The 22,188-nt window shown below is 42.5% G+C and overlaps 1 protein-coding gene across 1 annotated transcript in view; it reads right to left on the bottom strand.

Moving 5' to 3' along the window:
* Window positions 1-2,855: 2,855 nt before the first annotated feature.
* LOC140479905 (uncharacterized) overlaps window positions 2,856-22,188 on the bottom strand; it is a 37,609-nt gene continuing 18,276 nt past the window's right edge. The window contains exons 2-4 of the mRNA XM_072574272.1: window positions 18,791-18,903; window positions 10,895-11,073; window positions 2,856-3,976 (exon numbers count right to left, since the gene is read on the bottom strand). Coding sequence (XP_072430373.1) covers window positions 3,340-3,976; window positions 10,895-10,926 — 669 coding nt within the window. The 5' untranslated portion in view covers window positions 10,927-11,073; window positions 18,791-18,903 and the 3' untranslated portion in view covers window positions 2,856-3,339. The remainder of the gene's footprint in view (window positions 3,977-10,894; window positions 11,074-18,790; window positions 18,904-22,188) is intronic.

The raw sequence follows: 22,188 nt of genomic DNA, 5'->3' as shown, positions 1-22,188 counted from the left end.
GGCATTCCACTGGTCACAGGCCTCCAGTCTGAAAAACAAACCTCCACCACCGCCCTCTGTCTTCTACCTTTGAGCGGGTTCTGTATCCAAATGGCTAGTTCTCCCTGTATTCCATGAGATCTTACCTTGCTAATCAGTCTCCCATGGAGAACCTTGTTGAACGCCTTACTGAAGTCCACATAGATCACACCTACCGCTCTGCCCTCATCAATCCTCTTTGTTACTTCTTCAAAAAACTCAATCAAGTTTGTGAGACATGATTTCCCACGCACAAAGCCATGTTGAATATCCCTAATCAGTCCTTGCCTTTCCAAATACATGTACATCCTGTCCCTCAGGATTCCCTCCAACAACTTGCCCACCACCGAGGTCAGACTCACTAGTCTATAGTTCCCTGGCTTGCCCTTACCACCCTTCTTAAACCACTTTGGGGTAGTGAATTCCATAGATTCACAACCTTTTGGGAGAAGTAGTTTCTCCTCAACTCTGTTTTAAATTTGCTACCCCTTTTTGTCCTGGAATGCCCCACAAGAGGAAGCATCCACTCCACATCTACTTCATCCACATCTTTTACATCTTGAATACCTCAATTTGATCCCCCCTCATTCTTCTAAATTCCAGAAAGTATCGATCTAAACTGTTCAATCTCTCTTCATACAACAAACCCCTCATCTCTGGGATCAATCTAGTGAACCTCCTCTGAAGTGCCTCCAATGGCACCAGTTCTTTTCTCAAATAAGGGGACCAAATCTGCACACAATGCTCCAGGTATGGTCTCACCCATGTCTTGTATAGTTGCATCAATACTTCCTTCCCTTTATATTCTATTCCTTTAGCTATAAAAGCCAACATTCCATTCACTTTCTTTATTATCTGCTGTATCTGTATGCGAGTTTTCAGTGACTCATGAATGAGGATGCCCAGATCCCTCTGCACTGAGCACCCCAAAGTCTCTCCCCATTTAGAAGAAAAGTTGCCTTCCCATTTTTTCAACCAAAATGCATAACCTCACACTTATGCATGTTAAACTCTATCTAGCAGTCTAAGCCACTCCCCTAGTCCAGTGCAGTTTCTGATCAATAGTAATCTCCAGGATTTTTGATCATGGGGGATTCATTGATAACCTTGCCATTAAAGGCCCAGGGACAGCGGTTAGATTGTCTTATATGGGAAATGGTCATAGCTTGGATTTGTGTGGCATGAATGTTATTTGCCACTTTTCAGCCCAAGCCTGGATATTGTTCAGGTTTTACTGCATTTGGACATGGACAGCTTCAGTATCTGAGGAGTCATGAATGGTGCTGAACATTGTGTCATAATCAGCTCACATCTCAATTTCTGCTCAAACAATACAAAGAAGATCATCCATGAAGCAGTTGAAGATGGTTGGGCCTTAGACACTGCCCTAAGGAACTCCTGCAGAGTTGCCCTGAAGCTGATGTTTTAAATACCAACAACTTCAATTATTTTCCTTTGTGTCAGGTATGACTCCAACTAATGAAGAATTGTCTCCAGTTTTGCCTCTCTACCAAATAGGATTTTAACGTCAAGGGCTGTCACTCTCACCTTACCTCAGGAAATCAACTCTATTGTTCACATTTGAACCAAGGCTGTAATTACATCATGAGAGGTATATCCTTGGCGGAACCAAAACTGGGCGTCACTGAGCAGGTGCTGCTTGATAGCACTGGTGATGGTGGTTTTATTGGCTTTACTGATGATCAAGAGTAGACTGATGTAACAGTAATTGTTCAGGTTGGATTTGTCCTTACAGGACATTTCCATACAGGACATTTCAGGTAGATGCTGGTGTTTTATTTGTACATGAAGAGTTTGGTTTGGGGTGCTGCAAGTTCTGGAGCACAAGTCTTCAGTACTATTAGTGGAATCATGTCAGGGCCCATAGCAGTACCCAGTGTTTTCAGCCAATTCTTGATATCACACAGAGTAAAGTAAATTGATTGAAGATTAGCACTTATAATGCTGGGGACTTCAAGAAGAGATTAGAATTGCTCATTCACTTGGCACCTCTGGCTCAAGACTGGTGTAAATACTTCAGCCTTGTCTTTTGCTGGCCTCTTCCATCATTCAGGATGGGGATATTTCTGGAGCCTCCTCCTTCAGTGAGCTGTTCCATTGAATACCACCATTCACGACTAGATATGACAGGACTGCATAGCTTAGATGTGATCCATTGGTTATGGGATTTATTTTCTCTGTCTATCACTTACTGCCCATGCTCTTCTGTGTGCATGTAGTTTGTGTGCAAGTTGTCTTGTTTTGTAATTTCACTAAGCTGACACTTTATTTTTAGTTGTGCCTAGTGCTACTCCTGGTGTGCCCTCCTGCACTCACCGTTGAACCAAGGTTCATCTCCTGGCTTGATAGTAATGCTAGGGTGGGGGTATTTGCTGGGCCATGATTCTGCTGCTACTGTTGATGGCTTACAGCTTCTCATGGATGCCTAGTCTTATGTTGCTAGATTGGCTCAAAGTCTATCCCACTTGCGACTTTTATGTCTTTTGCCTTGGAATTGGAGGCTCTGCAGCCATTGCTGCAATTCTTAACATGGTAGCTGCTTAACCTCTTCTGTGCCATAGGTGGAGCTACAGAGTAAAGCTTTGGTCATGTCTGTACTGAGGAAAATTAAAGAGCATTCTCGATGAGTCCAGCTGGTGGTTCAAGACAATATTGGCAGATATCTGCGAATAAGCCGTATGTTAGCTCAGACAGAACATTAAGTTATTAAAAAATAGGCCAAATTATCGTTAGAATATTGCAACTAAGTTAAGAGAAATTTAAAAATCACACAACACCAGGTTATAGTCCAACAGGTTTATTTGGAAGTACTAGCTTTCGGAGGTCTTCTCCTTCATCAGGTGATTGTAGAGTATAAGATCGTAGGACACAGAATTTATAGCAAAAGTTTACAGTGTGATGTAACTAAAATTAGATGTTGAATAAGACTTGGATTGTTTGTCAAGTCTCTCATTTGTTAGAATGGGCATGTTGGTTTCTGTTCTTTCATATGTAAATTCCAGAACTTTCTTAAAGTTACATTCTCAAGTGAACTTTAACAACAGGTGCCATGTTGGCCCAGATAATGCATTGAAGGTGTGAGGTGCCCTGTGTGAGGCTGCCTGTGCCTCAATGTTCAGACTGATTCTAATCTAAAAAAGGGATTTATTAAGAGAGTCCAAAAGTTCCTTGGCCTTCTCCGGTGATCCGAAGTTATACATGGACCCTTCATGGCTGAAGCGTGGTATAGCTGGGTAGCAAGGAGTATTGAATGTTTAAATCCCTTAAACGCTTCTTCGCTTCATCAAACACCTTCCTCTTTCAGACCAGAGCTGGGGAAAAGTCCTGAAATAACATAATCTTGGATCCTTTATAAGTCATGGCTTGGGGATCTTTCCCAAGATTTCTGGAGGCTTCCAAGAGCATCTGCCTCACCTTATAGCTCTGCAGCTGGAACAGGACCGAGCGAGGGCGCTGGTTCGAGCGTATTGCAACCCGGTAGGCCCATTCCACCCTTACCTGGCCTAATGCAGCCTCCAGATTTAAAAGCTGTGGAAGCCACTGTTCAAGGAACCTTGTAAGCTGGCCTTCTTCTTCCCGTTCAGGAAGGCCCATCAAATGAATATTTTTTCGACGACCTCGATTCTCGAGGTTGTCAATGTGATTTTCTAAGGTCCGGACCTGCTGCTCGAGAGTCTGGACCCAATCCATGGCCGATTCTGCAATGGCCTCAGAGGTCACGGCCTTTAGCTCTGCCCCTCCAACTCGGCACTCATTTTCTTCGATGCCTCGGCCGTGAATTCCATTGACTTCGGGACTCGCATCGAGTTTGGAGATTACTTCTGTGAGGCTCGCCACTGTAGGTAAGTCCCCCGGGGTGGCTGCGGACACCTCTGCTGCAGCTGGGGAGGGTGGGTGAGGGACTCCTGCCTGCTGAGAGCTGCGGGTTCCTTTCCCCCTAGTCATTTTTACAGGAGACTGAACTGTTTAAATTTAGTACTGAACCACTAATTACATTAAGTAAAAACTATTTTAAATGATTTGGTGAGTGTGGTGGAGGAGGGTGGCCCACTTTGCCTAGGTCTTGGGAGGAGCATTATAGACTCAGACTTGCTGAGTCGCCGCCATCTTGGATCTCCGTTGTGTGATTTTTAACTTTGTACACCCCAGTCCAACACTGGCACCTCCAAATCATAAAGAGAAATTCAGTCACATAGAGTCATAGAGCTGTACAGTATGGAAACAGACCCTTCAGTCCAACTCGTCCATACCAACCAGATATCCTAAATTAATCTAGTCCCATTTGCCAGCTTCTGGGTCATATCCCTTTAAACCCTTCCGATTCATATACCCATCCAGATGCCTTTTAAATGTTGCAATTGTCCCAGCCTCCACCACTTCCTCTAGCAGCTCATTCCATTTATGCACCACCCTCTGCGTGAAAAAGTTGCCGTTTAGGTCCCTTCTAAATTTTTCCTCTCTCACCTTAAACCTATGCCATCTAGTTTTGGATTCCCTCACCATGGGGAAAGACCTTGGCAGTTCACCCTGTTTATGCCCTCATGATTTTACAAATTTCTATAAGGTCACCCCTTCAGCCTTTAACGCTCCAGGGAAAATAGCCCCAGCCTATAACAGTCTCTCCCTAAAACCCTGCAATCCTGGCAACATAATTTGTATCAACATTTAGGTTTCCTAACATATTCTAGATGTTATTCTTATTTGGGAGAATTTGATACTTTTACAACCAATTATTCTTCTAAAACGTAAGTGCAGCATATGCAATACCAAATATTATCAACTGCCTGTTTGGTTTCTTTATATTTTTTGCAAATGTTGCAGCTGTCCTTTGGTGTTACCACAGCTGGCAGCAATAGATCCCAGACTTGGACAGGTTGCACTTTAATACATAATGGTATTCCTCCTAATCTTCAGCTTCTGGAAGAAATGCTTTGTAAATACATGTACCCTACAGAATATTGAAAAGCAGTAACTTAGATTGAAAGTAACTTCTGGTTCAACAAAAATAAGAGCTAGTAAGCTGATTGAGGCTTCACTATAAATTTGCAAATACTGATAGACTACAGATTCCATTGCCTAAGAGTAGTCTGAAAGCTAATTGATGGTTTCTGATATTTACTGCAGTTTTGGTATAAACTGAATTCCCACTGTCAGAACACACAAAAAAAGCTGAAGGAATATATCACATTAGAAATTTGACAAATGTTACTAAACATCCATAATAGTTTTAAAGTACAAGGCCTCACACACCGGATGTTACTGGAAATTGAGGGTTTGAGTTAAAAGGAGAGGCTGGATAGACTGGGACATTTTTCAATGGAGCATAGGAGATTGAGAAATGATCTTGCACAGGTATAGATAAGGTGAATGGCAGGTGTCTTTTCCTTAGAGTGGGGAATTTCAAGACTAGGGGACATATTTTTAAGGTGAGAGAAGAAAGATTTAAAAAAGACACGAGGGGCAACGTTTTTTACATAGAGAGTGGTTCGTGTGTGGAATGAACTTCCAGAGGAAGTGGTGGAAGTGGTAGAGTTACAATGTTTAAAATACATTTAGATAAGTACGTAAATAACAAATGTTTGGAGGGAGATGGGCCAAGTGCAGGCAGGTGGTACTAGTTTCAAATGAGATTATGTTTGGCATGGACTGGTTGGACCAAAGGATCTGTTTCCGTTCTGTGTGACTCTATGACATCTATAATGCTTGCAATAGTGTTTACCCCCAACATACAAAAATTGCTGCTGATACAATGTCAAAAAGTATGGCTACATTTAGTTTTAGGCACATTGCCTGAGATAGTTTGGAAAACCAGTAGTGAGCTCCAAGGTGACACTGATATCTGATCTTCTGCCTCATTATAATGGAATGAGCAAGAAACAACAACCCGCCAGTGAATAGGAAAGGCGCGATTGGTTGTTGCTAGTATACAGCAGCTCTCGCATATACTCATCTGGAATTGGGGCCAGAGGTAATATTCGGCTTGAATCCTGTAGCAGACAGTTTGGAGTTACACAGGTTGGAGACTGGGGTTTGGTAGGGATTGTGTCATTCTATTAAGTATCCTTGAAGTGTTATTGAGCATTGATACAAGGTTTGTGGGGTTTGCTGTCATCAGTAGTCAACCCTGTTAATGTCATCTGGTTACCGGCATTGGTATCCTGGGTTTTTTTCTTGAAGATATAATTTATCATTTCTCCTAGTTGGCACCATTTCAAAATAGGTGTTTGTCCCCATTGCTCACAGTGTTGTGGCAAGAACCCATCATAGCCATTATGTTGCTTGTGGGTTAGTTTAACCCGAAAGCAATCTCAAAGATTGGGATGCTCACCTTTTTTGGTCGATTCGAACAAAAGGAGTCTTGTCAAGTAAACAGTTTGAAGCTTTTTGTAACTATTTACAGGCTGCAGGAGTGCAACCTACATTACCACAAAGACTGTTAGGATGGCAGTTGCCCCAAGGCTTCCTGCTAAAGCTTCTTTTTTTCTCATTAAGTCTATCCAACATCATTATAGTGGCGAGTGCTTACTGCACTCAACTATTAAAACTTTCAAACACACACAACAGGTGGAGGACTGGAGTTAAAGAGAATTTGCAATTGGATAGAAGTCAGAAGTGGTGGTGATCAGAAGTGGGATCTGTCAGCAATAGATATTCTTTAAATATCAGGTCAAGAGGCACACGCTCATTCCTCCTGGCTCTAGAATCAATCAAGTAAATATTAATGTCCTTCTTCTGAATGCAACCAGCCTCAATACTAATTACCACTGTAAAAAGTAGCTTTGAAGTGGGACAATGGATAGGTATATGTCTCTTTGCCTATATATGCAAAGACATAACTAAACATAGGCATGCTGTAGGTGTGCATAAAAAGTACTTATTTATTTCGCCTTTATTTCGCCAAATGGCTATAGTACACTTCTAGCCAACATTCCTTATAAGTTATGTGGCTATGCAGCCACACTGAGGGTCCACACACAATGCAGACACATTCACTTCTGCTTTCCCCAGCCACTGCCACACAGACCTCAGATGAGTGGCTGGAGAGATTGGAGGGAACATAGCTTCTGGCAGTAAACATGAGTATTCATCACGTTTGTCAGATTAAGGATTTCGTCAACTAGTTTATGAGAATCATGCACTGCCCTGCTGAATTCATAGGCATGAAACTTTCCCTTCATTCCTCTAAATATCTTATTCTAAGTAATAGATTTCAATTTTTGCTTTACTAACTTGGAAATGGATACTTAAGTTGCTGGTATTACATTTCCTCTTCATCTTTTTCAATGTCCATAATTCTAAAAAGAAATACCTTTTTTGGTAAATTTGCAGTTTTCTGTAATGTTCTAATCTGTGGTGAAGGATGATGCTGGAGCCAATCTTTACTGGTTTCAACATTTGTTTCTATGATGAAACATTACAAGCATACACATGTAAATCAACCACCCAAGCTGTTCTCATGCCCTCCACCTGCAAATAATGGAACACACTAGGTGTACAACTAAATGATGGAGCATTGCACCAGGAAGACTGTTACTAAATGCACGCTTAGTGGATCTTCAACAAATTGATCAATGAACTTGATTGAAGGTTGGCTGACTGTGCAGAATTTTCCAATACTTAAGTGGTCGTACCACAAGAGCAAAGCATGGATATTGAGCTGAAGTGGAGAGACAGTGGTGCAATGGGTAGGATATCATCAGGATTGGTTGCTTAAGAAGTTAACATGACAATCACCATCCGCTTGAGTCTCATGGTTAGAATACTGTTTATTGTCATGTGCACTCGAATGAGTGCAGTGAAAAGTTTGTAATGCTGCCTTTTGGTGCCAACTTTGGTACAGGGAACCTAGTCACAGAATTGAAATAATAAAAAGTAAATAGACTAGCATGGGAATACAGAGTTCAAAAAGTCCAGAATGGACAAAATGAGGACAGTTAAGGAATATTGCCACAACCCAATTGTTATCAATACTGTTAAAGCATGGAGGGCAATTCAGCAGAGGAAGGGCAATATTGGCAAAACATCTTTTCTTACACCTATAGTGGGTATGCTGGGATTTCAGTCAGGGATGATGGATTCAGGATTCAAACATTGGGCAGCTAGGGGTGTGTCTTGCATGTGCAATTTATTTGAGGGAGACATAATGATGTCCTTTGATCAGTTAGTGCGGAAATACGAGCTATCTAGCAGGGGCCTCTTTCGTTTTTTTTCATGTTAGAGATTTTATTTAAAAGAAACTACAGTTTTGACTGATCCCTACAAATCCGACAAAGAGAGGAGGGTGCCCAGTGCTAAGAATACACTTTCTGTCAGCACTTTATATCATCAATTGGAGGGCGCGGACCCTCAGATGATTTCGATCAACTTTGCAGGGTGTGGGAGAGAGAGCTAGGTGTTGAGGTCTCCTCAGAGGCATGGGAAGATATTTGGGAAAACACAAGAAAGATATCAGTTTGCAATAGGACCCATGCTTTACAGTTGAAGATTCTCCATAGGGTCCACTTGGGTCCAGATCATTTGTCAAAGTTTAAACCAGGGGTATCTTCAACATGCTCCAAGTGTAGGCACTCTTACCCATTGTCTCTGGTCCTGTGGTAGGCTTCAAACATACTGGAGCGCTATGTCAGGTACAATGGAGGGGATTTTGGGTGTAAGGGTGGAGAAGGCCTACCCATTGTATTCCCTGTAGATGTGTATAAGAAAAATTTTTCAACATCCTCACTTCCTGCACAAGAAAGAATGTCTTGTTAGGTTGGGTGTCCAAAAATCCCCCAGGCCTGTAGGGTTGGCGTAAGATTGTTGTGGAGCATATCCCCTTGGATTTTCTGACAAATATGGTACACCACAAAACTGAGAATTCCAATAAGACATGGCAGCCCTTTTCGGACAACCTGGACACAGATTTGACTGCTCCACAAATAAGGGCTTTTATATAGCCATAACAATTGTGCTTTACGAGTCCAATATCCAGAGAGGGAAAACTGCGATATTCGAGAGTGTTTTGTTTTGCTGAGCTGTGTTATTATTATTTATTAATTTATTGTTAGTTATTATTTATGTAGTTAAGTAGTTAGTTGGAGTTTTTAAAATATATATATACTTATACATTTGTACGTGAGGGCAGTTTGGGTTTTTAAAGTATTTTTTGGTGTTCTTTCTTTGTATTGTTTTGAATTGTATTGTTTTGTATTTGTTGTAATATTAAAAAATCTATTTTTCAATAAAAATATGTTATTTAAAAATTCCAGAATGATAATGAAAAATATATTTGAAGTATTTAAGTTACAGTCCTCTTGCACTGAGTTCGTGCCTGCTGGGCTTCAAAATACGAGTCCTCGCTGCCTCCATAAACTGGCCTATATCCCAGACATGCCTCCAAGACTCGTCCCCTGGCTGACCCATGCTCCCTGCTATGAGGCTCTGGCCGTGACTCACTTCCAGGACCTGACCCACGTTTTGCTTTGCTCCCCACTCTAAGCTCAGCTGCGACTTGTTTCCAGGACTTACCTCCCAGATCGGCCCAGGCTCGGGCTGCTCCCACTCCAGCCACAACCTGCTTCCCATGCTGGCCTGGTCTGCAACCTGTCTCCATGCCAGGCTAGTCTGGGACTCCGTTTTCCATTCCTTCCACATCAGGTAATTTAAGAAGTTAAAAGTTGGGGAATAGGGGGAAAGAAAAAGTGCAGCAAAGATGGAAAAAAGAAAGAAAAAGGAAAAGGGACTGGCAAGCAGAGGAACTCCAGTTGAAGCATCTTACTCTGCTGCTATCTTGCCAGCCAAATCAGAATACTGGCAAGTCGGTGGCCACTGCAATGCCAACAATCAAAGTGGTCACTGCCGAGGCTACAGAAAGGAGATTGGGTATCTCAATATTAAGGCTGTTTAGAGTTCCAGACAAGTTTTTTGATTTATCATCCTTGGACCAGGTAAACAGACATTAGCAAATGAAAGGTGAACCTTCCAGCAGTGGTACTATAGTCAAGGACTGGCCTGTATCACCAGGTGCCTCTCCATGAGTCATGGAGCAACCACGAAGGAAAGCTCCCAGAGACCCATTTAAAGGCCTGTGGCGGGGACCTCTCCCAAGACCAGTAATGGGCCACCTGTGTTATGTCTTGCAGGAAGTGTGCAATGTATCTGACAGAGACACGTTCATGATATCATCACTGTATCAGAGCATATATCCCAACGGAATAAAGGTGTCAGTCTTCACCCTATGAGCTTGCTTCTCTCATAGAATGACATATTCTAAGGGAAGCATGCTAAAACACATCCACATTGCTTAGCTTAAGCCCAGGCACATAAGTGCCTGTATTTGTAAATCCAAATGTAAACACCAGATTCATTGAACTCTTCAGTTCAAGATGATTACATCGCATCCTTATGTTATGGGAACTAAAAAAATGTATCACAGTATGATAGTAGCAGATTGTCAATATACCTCACCACTTCATGTCATGGTTGCAAAATACTAGTAAGCACCAGTAACTGCTTATTCGAGAATCCTCACTGAAAATCAGAACAATTACAATAAGTTTACATAAATACTGATTTCCAATTTAAATAGCTGGGAGGAAGACTTACTTTCTGTCTACTTAAATGTTCAGACCTCTCAAGCTTGAAGCCTTCTATCTTTTCTTCTTTAAAGTAAAATATGAAATTACAGCTTGTTTTCTGATATAAAAGTTAAAATGCAGCATTTAAAAGACCTCTTATTAAATTAAATTTCCACAGCTAAAGGTTTCTTACAGACTGAAAGCAAAAGTTGTTCGGTGAAGAATACTGTCAGTTTAACTACACAGCTTCCTGTTCAAAAATATTATTTTAAGTTCGAAAAAGCGGTTTTCTAACTTACAGAACTTGTGTGTTATGGTCAGTTGGTTCCATCAGTTTGCTTCTTTCAGTTCAGTGCCAGTTGTGTCATGTTATCACTTGTTATTTGATGCAGAATTTCCCTGGTCACTGAAATCTTCCAGAACAGACTTGTATTTTTTAAATGTTAAGATTGCCACTCAGGAAAACCTCTTACAAAGGCTGCATCCCCGAAAAATAAAGTAAAATACAAGAAAAAATCGAACAGAAGAGTCAACCAAGTAAATGAAAAGAATGAACAAACCCAGCACTCAGTATTAATAAAAAACAAGAAGCAACAGCCACTAATAATAAATGAAAGGCAAGCATTTGATATGGATGAGTCAGCAAATGATGTCTTCACTGAGCTATAGCTATTTAAGCCTACCCAAAATTACTTAAAATCCAAAATTTATACAGGAGCTAGTGCCAACATATCACCTCTACTGATTCTAAAAAATGTGTCCCCACCTAGCCCAACAACTGCGCTCCTTGGTACAACCTACAAAATATTATCTCATAGCATATAATCAATTCTGTACAGTGGTATGATCACATTGTAGTGCTAATATGCATATTTGTCTTAGATTCCTAAAATATTCTTCCAGGTAGATACCAATGTTCCAACTGTGGCAGGACTATGAGTATTGTGACCATTCACGAGATTCAAACCACTCCCACAGTACTGAGAACAAGACAGCCTCAAGATGTTCCTCTTCAAAGACAGAGACAGTGAGCAGATACACCAGTAAAAAATTATCATATGTACACAGAAACAGAGTGTAGTCAAAAATCCCATCACAAATATTTGGATATCAATAAAAATTTATAAGATATGCAAACAGCCTAGGTTGTGTAATTTTATGGCTGATCTTAGAGCTACACTGTAAAGGAACAGAAACCAATGTATGATATGCCACTCATGCATGCAGAGTGAGGAAGAAATCTTCAGTGGCAACAATTGTGTGAATGGCACATTATATCTCTATCTTACTGAACTTGATTCTCTTGCACTGAGAGAAGCATGCTTCATTACATCTGAATTACTTAATTTGAGCCCATACATACGTTGCCTGTGTTTATAATCACATATACCAGGAGCTGTAAGAAAAGTTCGTTGAATTCTTAAGTACTACCTGATCCACATCTGATCCTTATGTTATGGCAGCTAACCTAAGTATTGTAGTGTGATGGTGGCAGATAATCAGTGCATAATAAATTAAAATGGCTGCCTGCCTCTGGTCAGTGGTCTACCACACCACTACTGTTTCTTCTGTTGAGAACATCTTTTGGCAGTAGGAACACACAGACTTCTTACCCAACTCCTTTTGCCTCCACTGTACATGTATGTCTCCTGTAGTGATTAGAACCAGGTGGATCTTATTGACTATAAGATCCTTGATTGAGGTTGTTAACCTGGGCCACTCAGGGAGTCCTGGTTGACCAATATAAACAGGGGAGTTGATCACACAGCATTGCCCTGTGGTTTGAAGGGCAGTGCTTGTCACTGGCCACTCGGGTGTTTTTCCCTATCTTCCTGGTGGTGGAAATTGAATAAAGATTTGTGCACTTTGTGTCTTTCACTGTGTCTCACACCTGCACACACACACCATGGGTGCTGGGGAAAAAAATAAGCACTACTGCACTTAGGCGGTAGTGTGGGGATAGAAGAAGAAAAAAAAAAGAAAAAAAAAAAAGAAAAAAAAAATAAATTGGTGTCAAAATAAGAAAAAAAAAAAAATATAAACAGGGGAGTTGATCACACAGCATTGCCCTGTGGTTTGAAGGGCAGTGCTTGTCACTGGCCACTCGGGTGTTTTTCCCTATCTTCCTGGTGGTGGAAATTGAATAAAGATTTGTGCACTTTGTGTCTTTCACTGTGTCTCACACCTGCACACACGCACTATGGGTGCAGGGGATAAAAATAAGCACTACCGCACTTAGGTGGTAGTGTGGGGGTTAAAGGAAAAAAAAACAAAGAAACAAAAAAAAACAAAAAAAAACAAAAAAAATATAAATAGGGGATACGTCCATGCCCGGGTGTTCTTGGAGAGGGAGCACGCGGTGTCCACCAACACCCTCGAGTTGTTCAGGGAGAGGTGGGCGCCGCAGGGAGTGGAGTGTATTATTTCCCCATCCAACTCTATTTTGATTTAGTCCCTACCCTCCCCTTCACTGTTTTGCTCACACAGCATTGCCCTGTGGTTTGAAGGGCAGTGCTTGTCACTGGCCACTTGGGTGTTTTTCGTATCTTCCTGGTGGTGGAAAATTGAATAAAGATTTGTGCACTTTGTGTCTTTCACTGTGTCTCACACCTGCACACACGCACCATGGGTGCTGGGGAAAAAAATAAGCACTACCGCACTTAGGTGGTAGTGTGGGGGTTAAAAAAAAAAAAAAAAAAAAGAAAAAAAAAATATAACCAGGAGAAAAAAGAAAAAAAAAAAAAAAAAGAAAAAAAAAAAAAAAAAAAAAAATAAACAGGGGAGTTGATCACACAGCATTGCCCTGTGGTTTGAAGGGCAGTGCTTGTCACTGGCCACTCGGGTGTTTTTCCCTATCTTCCTGGTGGTGGAAATTGAATAAAGATTTGTGCACTTTGTGTCTTTCACTGTGTCTCACACCTGCACACACACACCATGGGTGCTGGGGAAAAAAATAAGCACTACTGCACTTAGGCGGTAGTGTGGGGATAGAAGAAGAAAAAAAAAAGAAAAAAAAAAGAAAAAAAAAATAAATTGGTGTCAAAATAAGAAAAAAAAAAAAAAATATAAACAGGGGAGTTGATCACACAGCATTGCCCTGTGGTTTGAAGGGCAGTGCTTGTCACTGGCCACTCGGGTGTTTTTCCCTATCTTCCTGGTGGTGGAAATTGAATAAAGATTTGTGCACTTTGTGTCTTTCACTGTGTCTCACACCTGCACACACGCACTATGGGTGCAGGGGATAAAAATAAGCACTACCGCACTTAGGTGGTAGTGTGGGGGTTAAAGGAAAAAAAAACAAAGAAACAAAAAAAAACAAAAAAAAACAAAAAAAATATAAATAGGGGATACGTCCATGCCCGGGTGTTCTTGGAGAGGGAGCACGCGGTGTCCACCAACACCCTCGAGTTGTTCAGGGAGAGGTGGGCACCGCAGGGAGTGGAGTGCATTATTTCCCACTCCAACTCTATAAAAAAAAACAAAGAAAAAAATAAAAAATAAACAGGGGAGTTGATCACACAGCATTGCCCTGTGGTTTGAAGGGCAGTGCTTGTCACTGGCCACTCGGGTGTTTTTCCCTATCTTCCTGGTGGTGGAAATTGAATAAAGATTTGTGCACTTTGTGTCTTTTCACTGTGTCTCACATCTACACACACACACCATGGGTGCTGGGGAATAAAAATAAGCACTACCGCACTTAGGCGGTAGTGTGGGGGTTAAAATAATAAAAGAAAAAAAAAGAAAAAAAAATATAAACAGGGGAGTTGATCACACAGCATTGCCCTGTGGTTTGAAGGGCAGTGCTTGTCACTGGCCACTCGGGTGTTTTTCCTATCTTCCTGGTGGTGGAAATTGGGGAAAAAAAAAAATAAACAGGATGTTGTCACTAAAAAAAAGAAAAAGAAGAAAAGAGAAAAAAAAAGAAAAAAAAAAGAAAAATATAAACAGGGGAGTTTCACTGTGCCTGATATCTGCACACACATGATATAAGTGCTGTGAAAAAATAAGCACTAAATTTTCTTTTTTAAAAAAATAACAGGAGTCTCCTCATCACACACAAAAAAAAGGAATTAAAAATATATCTAAACAGGGGGTTTAAAATCTCATCACTTCAGGAGACTGGGCTCCAAGCTGGCTGGTCATAGCCAGCTGCTGCTGTTGATTTCTGTTTTTTTGAGGAGAACCTGATTCCTAAACTGGTTGGTTTACGAAGCCAGGTTTGTTAACTGGTATTCCTTTTTTATTGAGGACTAATTTCTAAACTGCTTGATTTACACAGTCAGTGTGTTTCAGGTGTAATTCAGTTCTCAGGAGAGAACTATTGTTTCATTGGCTGGTTAGAGCCTGTGTGTTCCTGTTTTTTTTTTCTCTTTCACTTTGAGAAAAGGACAATGTTGATTTTGTGGCAGGGCTTAGCCCTTGTATTCTGGTTTTCTTTGTTTTTTGCATGTGTTTTCACTTTTTTGGTGTTTGGACTGAGCCCTTGTGAGAAATACATATTTACAGATGAGCTGGTCCTATGTGGGTAGGCCTGGCTTTTTGTAGGTGACTAGGCCTCTGTAAAGACTGATCACCCGTATGTGCATGCACTAGGAGATGAGCAATTGCTGCATCCAGGACTGGACTCTGCATTCTGGGGTGGACCAAGCCCCTGTGAACTAACTGTGCCTTTACAATGTACTGTGTTCCTGTGAGTGGGCCTGGTCCTTTGGATAGACTAGGCCTCTGTGGAGCCTGAACACCTGTGTGTGTGCTATGGACTCTGCCTTCAGGAGTGGACCAAACCCCTGTGAGTTAACTGCAACTTCACAATGTATTGTGTTCCTGCGAGTAGGCCTGGCTCTCTCTGGATGGGCCAGGCTTCTATAGAGACTGAACACCTGCAGGGTGTGGACTCTGCCTTGGTACTCGAAACTGTATTGTGAGGATTTTGTGAATTCTGTTAATATATGTGGGTTTTGTAAATAATTGTGTTTAAGTGCAGGCCAGAGCAGGCTAGTCAGTAGTGGAGCAGCCAAGAGCTGGAGGATCGATGACTGGCCTGGGGGAAACCGGAGGGATGGGGGGGGGGGGGGGGGTTCTGTTAGTACGCAGGGTGGCTGGGGGCTAAGCAGCCGTAGGAAAGCTAGTTAGGGGAGGGGCAGCCACAACGCGGGCTTGCTGGGGGCAGGAGGGTTGATGGCCATCCTGGAGGAAAGTGGGTCAAGAGGAGCCTGTCAGTACCCAGGGCGGGTGGGCCCAGGCAACTGATAGTGTCAAAAACAACTCGCAGGAAGGTCGGTGTATGGCACGCTGGTCAGTACGCAGGGAGGCTGAGCCAAGCGGCCAATGGCAGCCTGTCAGAAGGCCAACCAGGGGAGGACCGGTCAGTACGAAGGGAGGCTGGGAGCTGGACAACCAATGGCTGGTCCATAGGCCAGGAGGGGGGTCAGGCAGCCGGGTGCTGGAAGGCCGATAGCCCGACTGTATGAAAACAGGTCAGGGATGGTTCGGTCAGTATGCAGAGTGACCGGGAGCCGGTGGCCAACATCCATCCCGGCAGAAAGTGGGGTGGGGAGGGTCAGTCAGTACACAGGGCAGTTGATAACCAGCTCATAGGAAAGTTGCCCAGGGTAGTCCAACCAGTGCGCGGAGCAACGGAGCTAAGTCGTCTGGAGGAAAGCAGGCCTGAGGAGGGTCAGTCAGTTCGCAGGGCGGCCAGAGACCAGAAGGCCGCTGACTGTCCTGCAGGAAGGCCAGCCAAGGACGGTCTGATCAATATGTAGTGCAGACGGGTGTCAGGTATCTTTTTTATAGCTATATTCGGTCTGTGTTCTATGCACTGTTTCTCATTTGATTGCTCTGTCTTGTCTTGTGTTTGTTACTGTTATCTTTGTGATGAATGTAAGTGAGATTTGAGGTTAGTCCTCATCTCCCTGAAAACTGGTTGAATGGTGGGATTTGGGGTTTGGCTTTGCTGTCCTTTTCCCTGTACATAGTGTTTTTTTTTGTGAACTGCTGCTTTCTGTTCATTGTTAACTGTATTTTGTACTGTTTAATAATTTAAAAAGGGAATTCAGAATCTCCTCATTTCAGGAGCTAGCTGGCCACAGCCAGTGTGTGCTGCTGCTGTTGTTTTCTGCTTTTTTTGGGACAACCTGATTCCTCAACTGGCTGGTTTACAAAACCACCTTTGTTTATTGTTTTTCCTTTTTTACTGAGGACTGACTTCTAAACTGCCTGATCTACACAGTCAGTGTGTTTCAGGTGTAACTCAGTTCTCATTAGGGAACTGTTGTTTCACTGGCTGGTTTCAGCCTGTGTGTTACTCTTTTTTTTCTCATTCACTTTGAGAAAAGGACAATGTTAATGTTGTGGCAGGGCTTAGCCCTTGCATTCTGGTTTTCTTTGTCTTTTGTATGTGTTTTCACTATTTTGGTGTCTTGGACTGAGCCCTTGTGAGAAAATACATCTTTCCAGATGAGCTGTTCCTGCGGATAGGTCAGGCCCTTGTTGGTGGACTAGGCCTCTGTAAAGACTAAACATCTGTGTGTGTGCTGAGAGGTCCTGGAGTTTGGGACTGGCCCCAACTCGTGTGAGCTAACTGTGAGCTACCTTTACAATGTACTGTGTTCCTGTGAGTGGACATGGTTCTGTATGGGTGGGCCAGGATTCAATGGAGACTGAATACCTGAATGCTGTGGGGTGTGCATTTGCTGCCTTCAGGAGTGGACTCTCCATTCAGTTGTGGACTCTGTTTTTGGCAATGGACTCTACATTTTGAAGAGAACTGTTTATGGTAATGGACTCTGTACCAGAAGGGATTCTGTTTATTCATAATTGATTTTTGTCTTGTTGCTTGTTGGGTTTATCACCTGCACTATCTTGTGTCTCTGGGGCTGGCAGGCCTTAATGTGAGCTAGGAGGCTCATAGATCATCCTGAAAGCTGTCACCCTGTAAGCCTGAAGGTGGGTAGGCTGCCCTGAAAGATTAGATTAGATTAGGTTACATTACATTACATTACTGTGTGGAAACAGGCCCTTCGGCCCAACAAGTCCTCACTGACCCGCCGAAGCGCAACCCACCCATACCCCTACATTTACCTAACACTACAGGCAATTTAGTATGGCCAATTCACCTGACCTGCACATCTTTGGACTGTGGGAGGAAACTGGAGCACCCGGAGGAAACCCAAGCAGACACGGGGAGAACGTGCAAACTCCACACAGTCAGTCGCCCGAGTCGGGAATTGAACCCGGGTCTTGGGCGCTGTGAGGCAGCAGTGCTAACCACTGTGCCACCGAAAGCTGGAGGGTGGTTAGGCTATTCCAGTCGCCCTGAGAGCTGGAAGGCGGGTAGTCCATTCTGAACGCTGTCATCCTGAGAAGGGGTAATCAGGATGGGCTGTCCTACAGATGGTCAGAAGGTATGTCAGAGTGGCTAAGAGCCAGAAGGTGTGTAGGGGTAGGCGGAGATCCAGAAGGCTTGTGGACTGCCCTGTGCGTCGTCATCCCAGGGAAGTGGACAGGCAGTCCTAGGGGTGACCATAAGGTGTCAGGGCAGTCCACAGGCGTATCGGGGTGGGCGAGAGCCAGTTAATACATTGGGGCAGACCGAGACCCAGAAGGCAGATAGGCAGTTCTCAGCACTGTCATCCCGGGCAGGTTCCGGGTGGGCTGTCCTAGAGGCGGCCAGAAGGTGCCAAGGGCAGTTAGGGAAGTCCGAAGGTGGGTAAGACGTCCTGATTGCTGTTTCCCTGGGGGAGTTGGCAAAATAAGATGGGCTATCCTAGAGGTGGCTGGAAGGTGTGTCAGGGCAAGCGAGAACTGGAAGGGACATGAGGCGGATGGAGAGCCGGAAGGGGCGTTGGGGTGGGCTGCCTTAGAGTGGCTGGAAGGTGGGAGGGACAGGTGGCTTGCTGGGGGTGGGGGTCTGTATTCTATGCATGTACTTATTTAATTGGATTGTCTTGTTTCTGTTTGTTGCTGTCGCTTTTGTGATGGCTGAGGTGGGATTTGAGGTTTGTCCTCATTTCCCTAGGACTGGTTGAACGGTGGGGTTTGGGGTCTGGCTTTGCCGCCCCTTTCCCCTGTGGATTGCTGTTTTTTGTATACGGCTGTTCATGTTTGTATACAGCTGGTTGGTAAAATAGAAAAAATATATATAAACATCTGGTTCACGAACATCCTTTAGGAAAAGAAACTGCAATCTTTACCTGGTTTGTACATCATGACATTCCAGACCACAGCAATGTAGTTGCTCTGAACTGCCGTCTGTGCAATTAAGGATGGGCAATAAATGCTGGCCTAACCAGTGATATCCACATCCCTTGAATAAAAAAAACAGCCATTTAGAATTTCTTCTTGAGCTCAGTGCAAGAAGGTACACATTATTTTTCTGATATTAACTGAGATTCAGAATCTCCTCACCTGATGGGCTGACTCTGAGCTGGCTGGCTACAGCCAGTGTACGGTGTATGTGTAATGAAAGGGTGACAGGATTCTGGTATCTGTGCAGTTATTTCACCTTCCATCCAGCTAGTCATTAAACACAATTTTTTGCTGCAAAAAATCTGTTAATGGCGCAAAAATAAACCGAATTTATTTCATGGTATAAATTGCACATCAAACGTTGTTTCTACTATGTTATTTACCTCTGATTTTCATGTCATACATTATGACTCGTCAGTTCTTTTAACAGTAGGTTAAAAACAACTCCCACATGACATCACTCTGATCCTCAACAGAAACTGCAACCCTCTCTCCCTTGCACCTCCCCCAGCCAGCTGCAGTATTCTTTTGTTTCATCCTTGCGCTATGTAACGTAGGTTGTCAGAGTTCACTCTGGCTAATACTATTCCACAAGAACAGAGTGAAAACTAACTTTTAAGATGTGTCCCTGTGTCCTCCTTATAACCATTAACTCCACCCCACCTGACCAATCCCACCCACATGCCCATACACCAACACAACCACAGGCACAGTGATTGTCTATTACAACTAGAAATCACAACTGTCTAATACTCAGATTGAAGTTATAAAACTGAAAATGAATCTGAAATCGATGCCAGACACAAAGTAGGGAATAGCCTTTGTGGATAAGGTATTTCTAAAATAAAAGGCTATTTGTAATGGTTTATTAGATAACATGCCCGTGAAGTATCTTGTAGTGGCTATACTAGAGTAAAAATGTAACGTAAAGCTGTTATAGAGTAATAGAGATGTACAGCATGGAAACAGACCCTTCAGTCCAACCCGTCCATGCCAACCAGACATCCCAACCCAATCTAGTCCCACCTGCCAGCACCCGGCCCATATCCCTTCAAACCCTTTCTATTCATTTACCCATCCAAATGGCTATTAAATGTTGCAATTGTACCAGCCTCCACCACTTCCTCTGGCAGCTCATTCCATACACGTACCACCCTCTGTGTGGAAAAATTTGCCCCTTAGGTCTCTTTAATATCTTTCCCCTCTCACCCTAAACCTATGCCCTCTAGTTCTGGACTCCCTGACCCCAGGAAAAAATGATGTAAACTTGATGTAAATTTTATTTTATCTGAACACATTTAAATAGGAATAGTATGTGAAAATAATGAAAAAAAAATTGATTTTTGTTAGTTCAGCATGTCCTAATTTACAGTTCTTTATTGGATTTTTTTGTTCCTTAACTGGTATTTTCCTAATTACATTTTTCTAGGTATATTTCTTACAACTGAACTGTTTAATATATTGAACAATTGGTTTTATTAAAAAAAACTTGAGCAAATCAGAAGCAAACATAACATGCACATTTCCCATGTGACAACTTGAAGGATCTTAAACATTTTTCACTTGGACCTTAAGCGCAATGAGTACCTTGCATGTGGAGTGCTTTGAGATGTTACAGGCGCATGCTAAATGCTGGACAGTTCATTATGAAATTAGAAAATTGTTTCATAGGTTTTCTTATGTAGCCAAGATTATTCCAACAATATTATAGTTTTTGCATTATTTAACACAACTTTGAACTGTTGTTTTAAAATTTGCAGTTTAACAAGAATTAATGTTTGTTTATTTGGTTCTGGTAAGTGAAACATTAGTCTGTGCAAAATAGCTTTAAAAACTGTATAGTTCAATATATATGCCTTGAACTTCTTGTGCTTTTTCAATGCCTTCTGTTTACTAACATAATTGAATGAGTATTTGGATAGCAATGATTAAAGTGTTATGCGTGCACGCCGATAAACGTATACAGAATCCTTGTCAGTCCATACAGCATTCAATCGCTGTATAGCAGGACCACCGTACTTGACCCAGTACCTGTAATACTACAGCACAATAAAAATGTTTCTCTATAATATTTCATATCTTGGCAGTGAAAAGTAATAGGCTCACAGTTTTTCCAACAGCATGTTACAAAATATTTAATAATCTGTACTGAATCACATTGATAATGAATTTTATCTTCTCGTCTTCACACTCATTCCTGCACAGCAACAAGGTGTCATTTGTCAACACCTGCTTCCAGTTCTGTTCAAACAGCAACCTGCTTCATAGTTGACTGGTGCTGGCATAAAATGCAGCTCCCACAAAGGTCACAGGCACTCGCATTTGCTAAACAATTATTCTCTCCCACATCAAATGCTGTTCTGTTTTTGAAGATATTATTTCTCTTTGTTATGGAAGTTTCAATCTACAGTAAGTACTTCAAAGCAAATCAGTGCATAACATACAATTCTCTGGATACTGCCATTCCTTCTTCATTCAAGGTGTGTCTACAATGCAAGAGTATGCCTGGGAAATGGCCAGGAAACTACAATCTTAGGTGCACCACATATATGGATATACTTAATGTCTTGCTGACCTCTCACTCACTGATTGCGGTATATTTGTATTATTGCAGGCATCAAATTGTGAACATTGTTTATTTTGATATTTATATATGTGTAAATAGTATGCCTTGCATTAAAAGCACAGACTTTGAAATAAAATTTATTGATATCAGAAAAATAATGTGTACCTTCTTGCACTGAGCTCAAGAAGAAATTCTAAATGGCTATTTATTTATTCACTCAAGGGATGTGGATATCACTGGTTAGGCCAGCATTTATTAAGTAAAAACAATGACTGCAGATGCTGGAAACCAGATTCTGGATTAGTGGTGCTGGAAGAGCACAGCAGTTCAGGCAGCATCCGAGGAGCAGTAAAATCGACGTTTTGGGCAAAAGCCCTTCATCAGGAATACAGGCAGAGACCCTGAACGGTGGAGAGATAAGTGAGAGGAGGGTGGGGGTGGGGAGAAAGTAGCATAGAGTACAATAGGTGAGTGGGGGAGGGGATGAAGGTGATAGGTCGGGGGGGGAGGGTGGAGTGGATAGGTGGAAAAGAAGATAGGCAGGTCGGACAAGTCAAGGGGACAGTGCTGAGCTAGAAGTTTGGAACTAGGATGAGATGGGGGAGGGGGAAATGAGGAAACTGTTGAAGTCCACATTGATGCCCTGGGGTTGAAGTGTTCTGAGGCAGAAGATGAGGAGTTCTTCCTCCAGGCGTCTGGTGGTGAGGGAGCGGTGGTGAAGGAGGCCCAGGACCTCCATGTCCTTGGCAGAGTCGGAGGGGGAGTTGAAATGTTGGG

The sequence above is a fragment of the Chiloscyllium punctatum genome, chromosome 7 (genome assembly GCF_047496795.1).
Source record: "Chiloscyllium punctatum isolate Juve2018m chromosome 7, sChiPun1.3, whole genome shotgun sequence".
Classification (NCBI taxonomy): Eukaryota; Metazoa; Chordata; class Chondrichthyes; order Orectolobiformes; family Hemiscylliidae; genus Chiloscyllium; species Chiloscyllium punctatum.
Note: the sequence above shows the minus strand (reverse complement) of the source record. Positions and strands in the feature narration are given on the sequence as shown.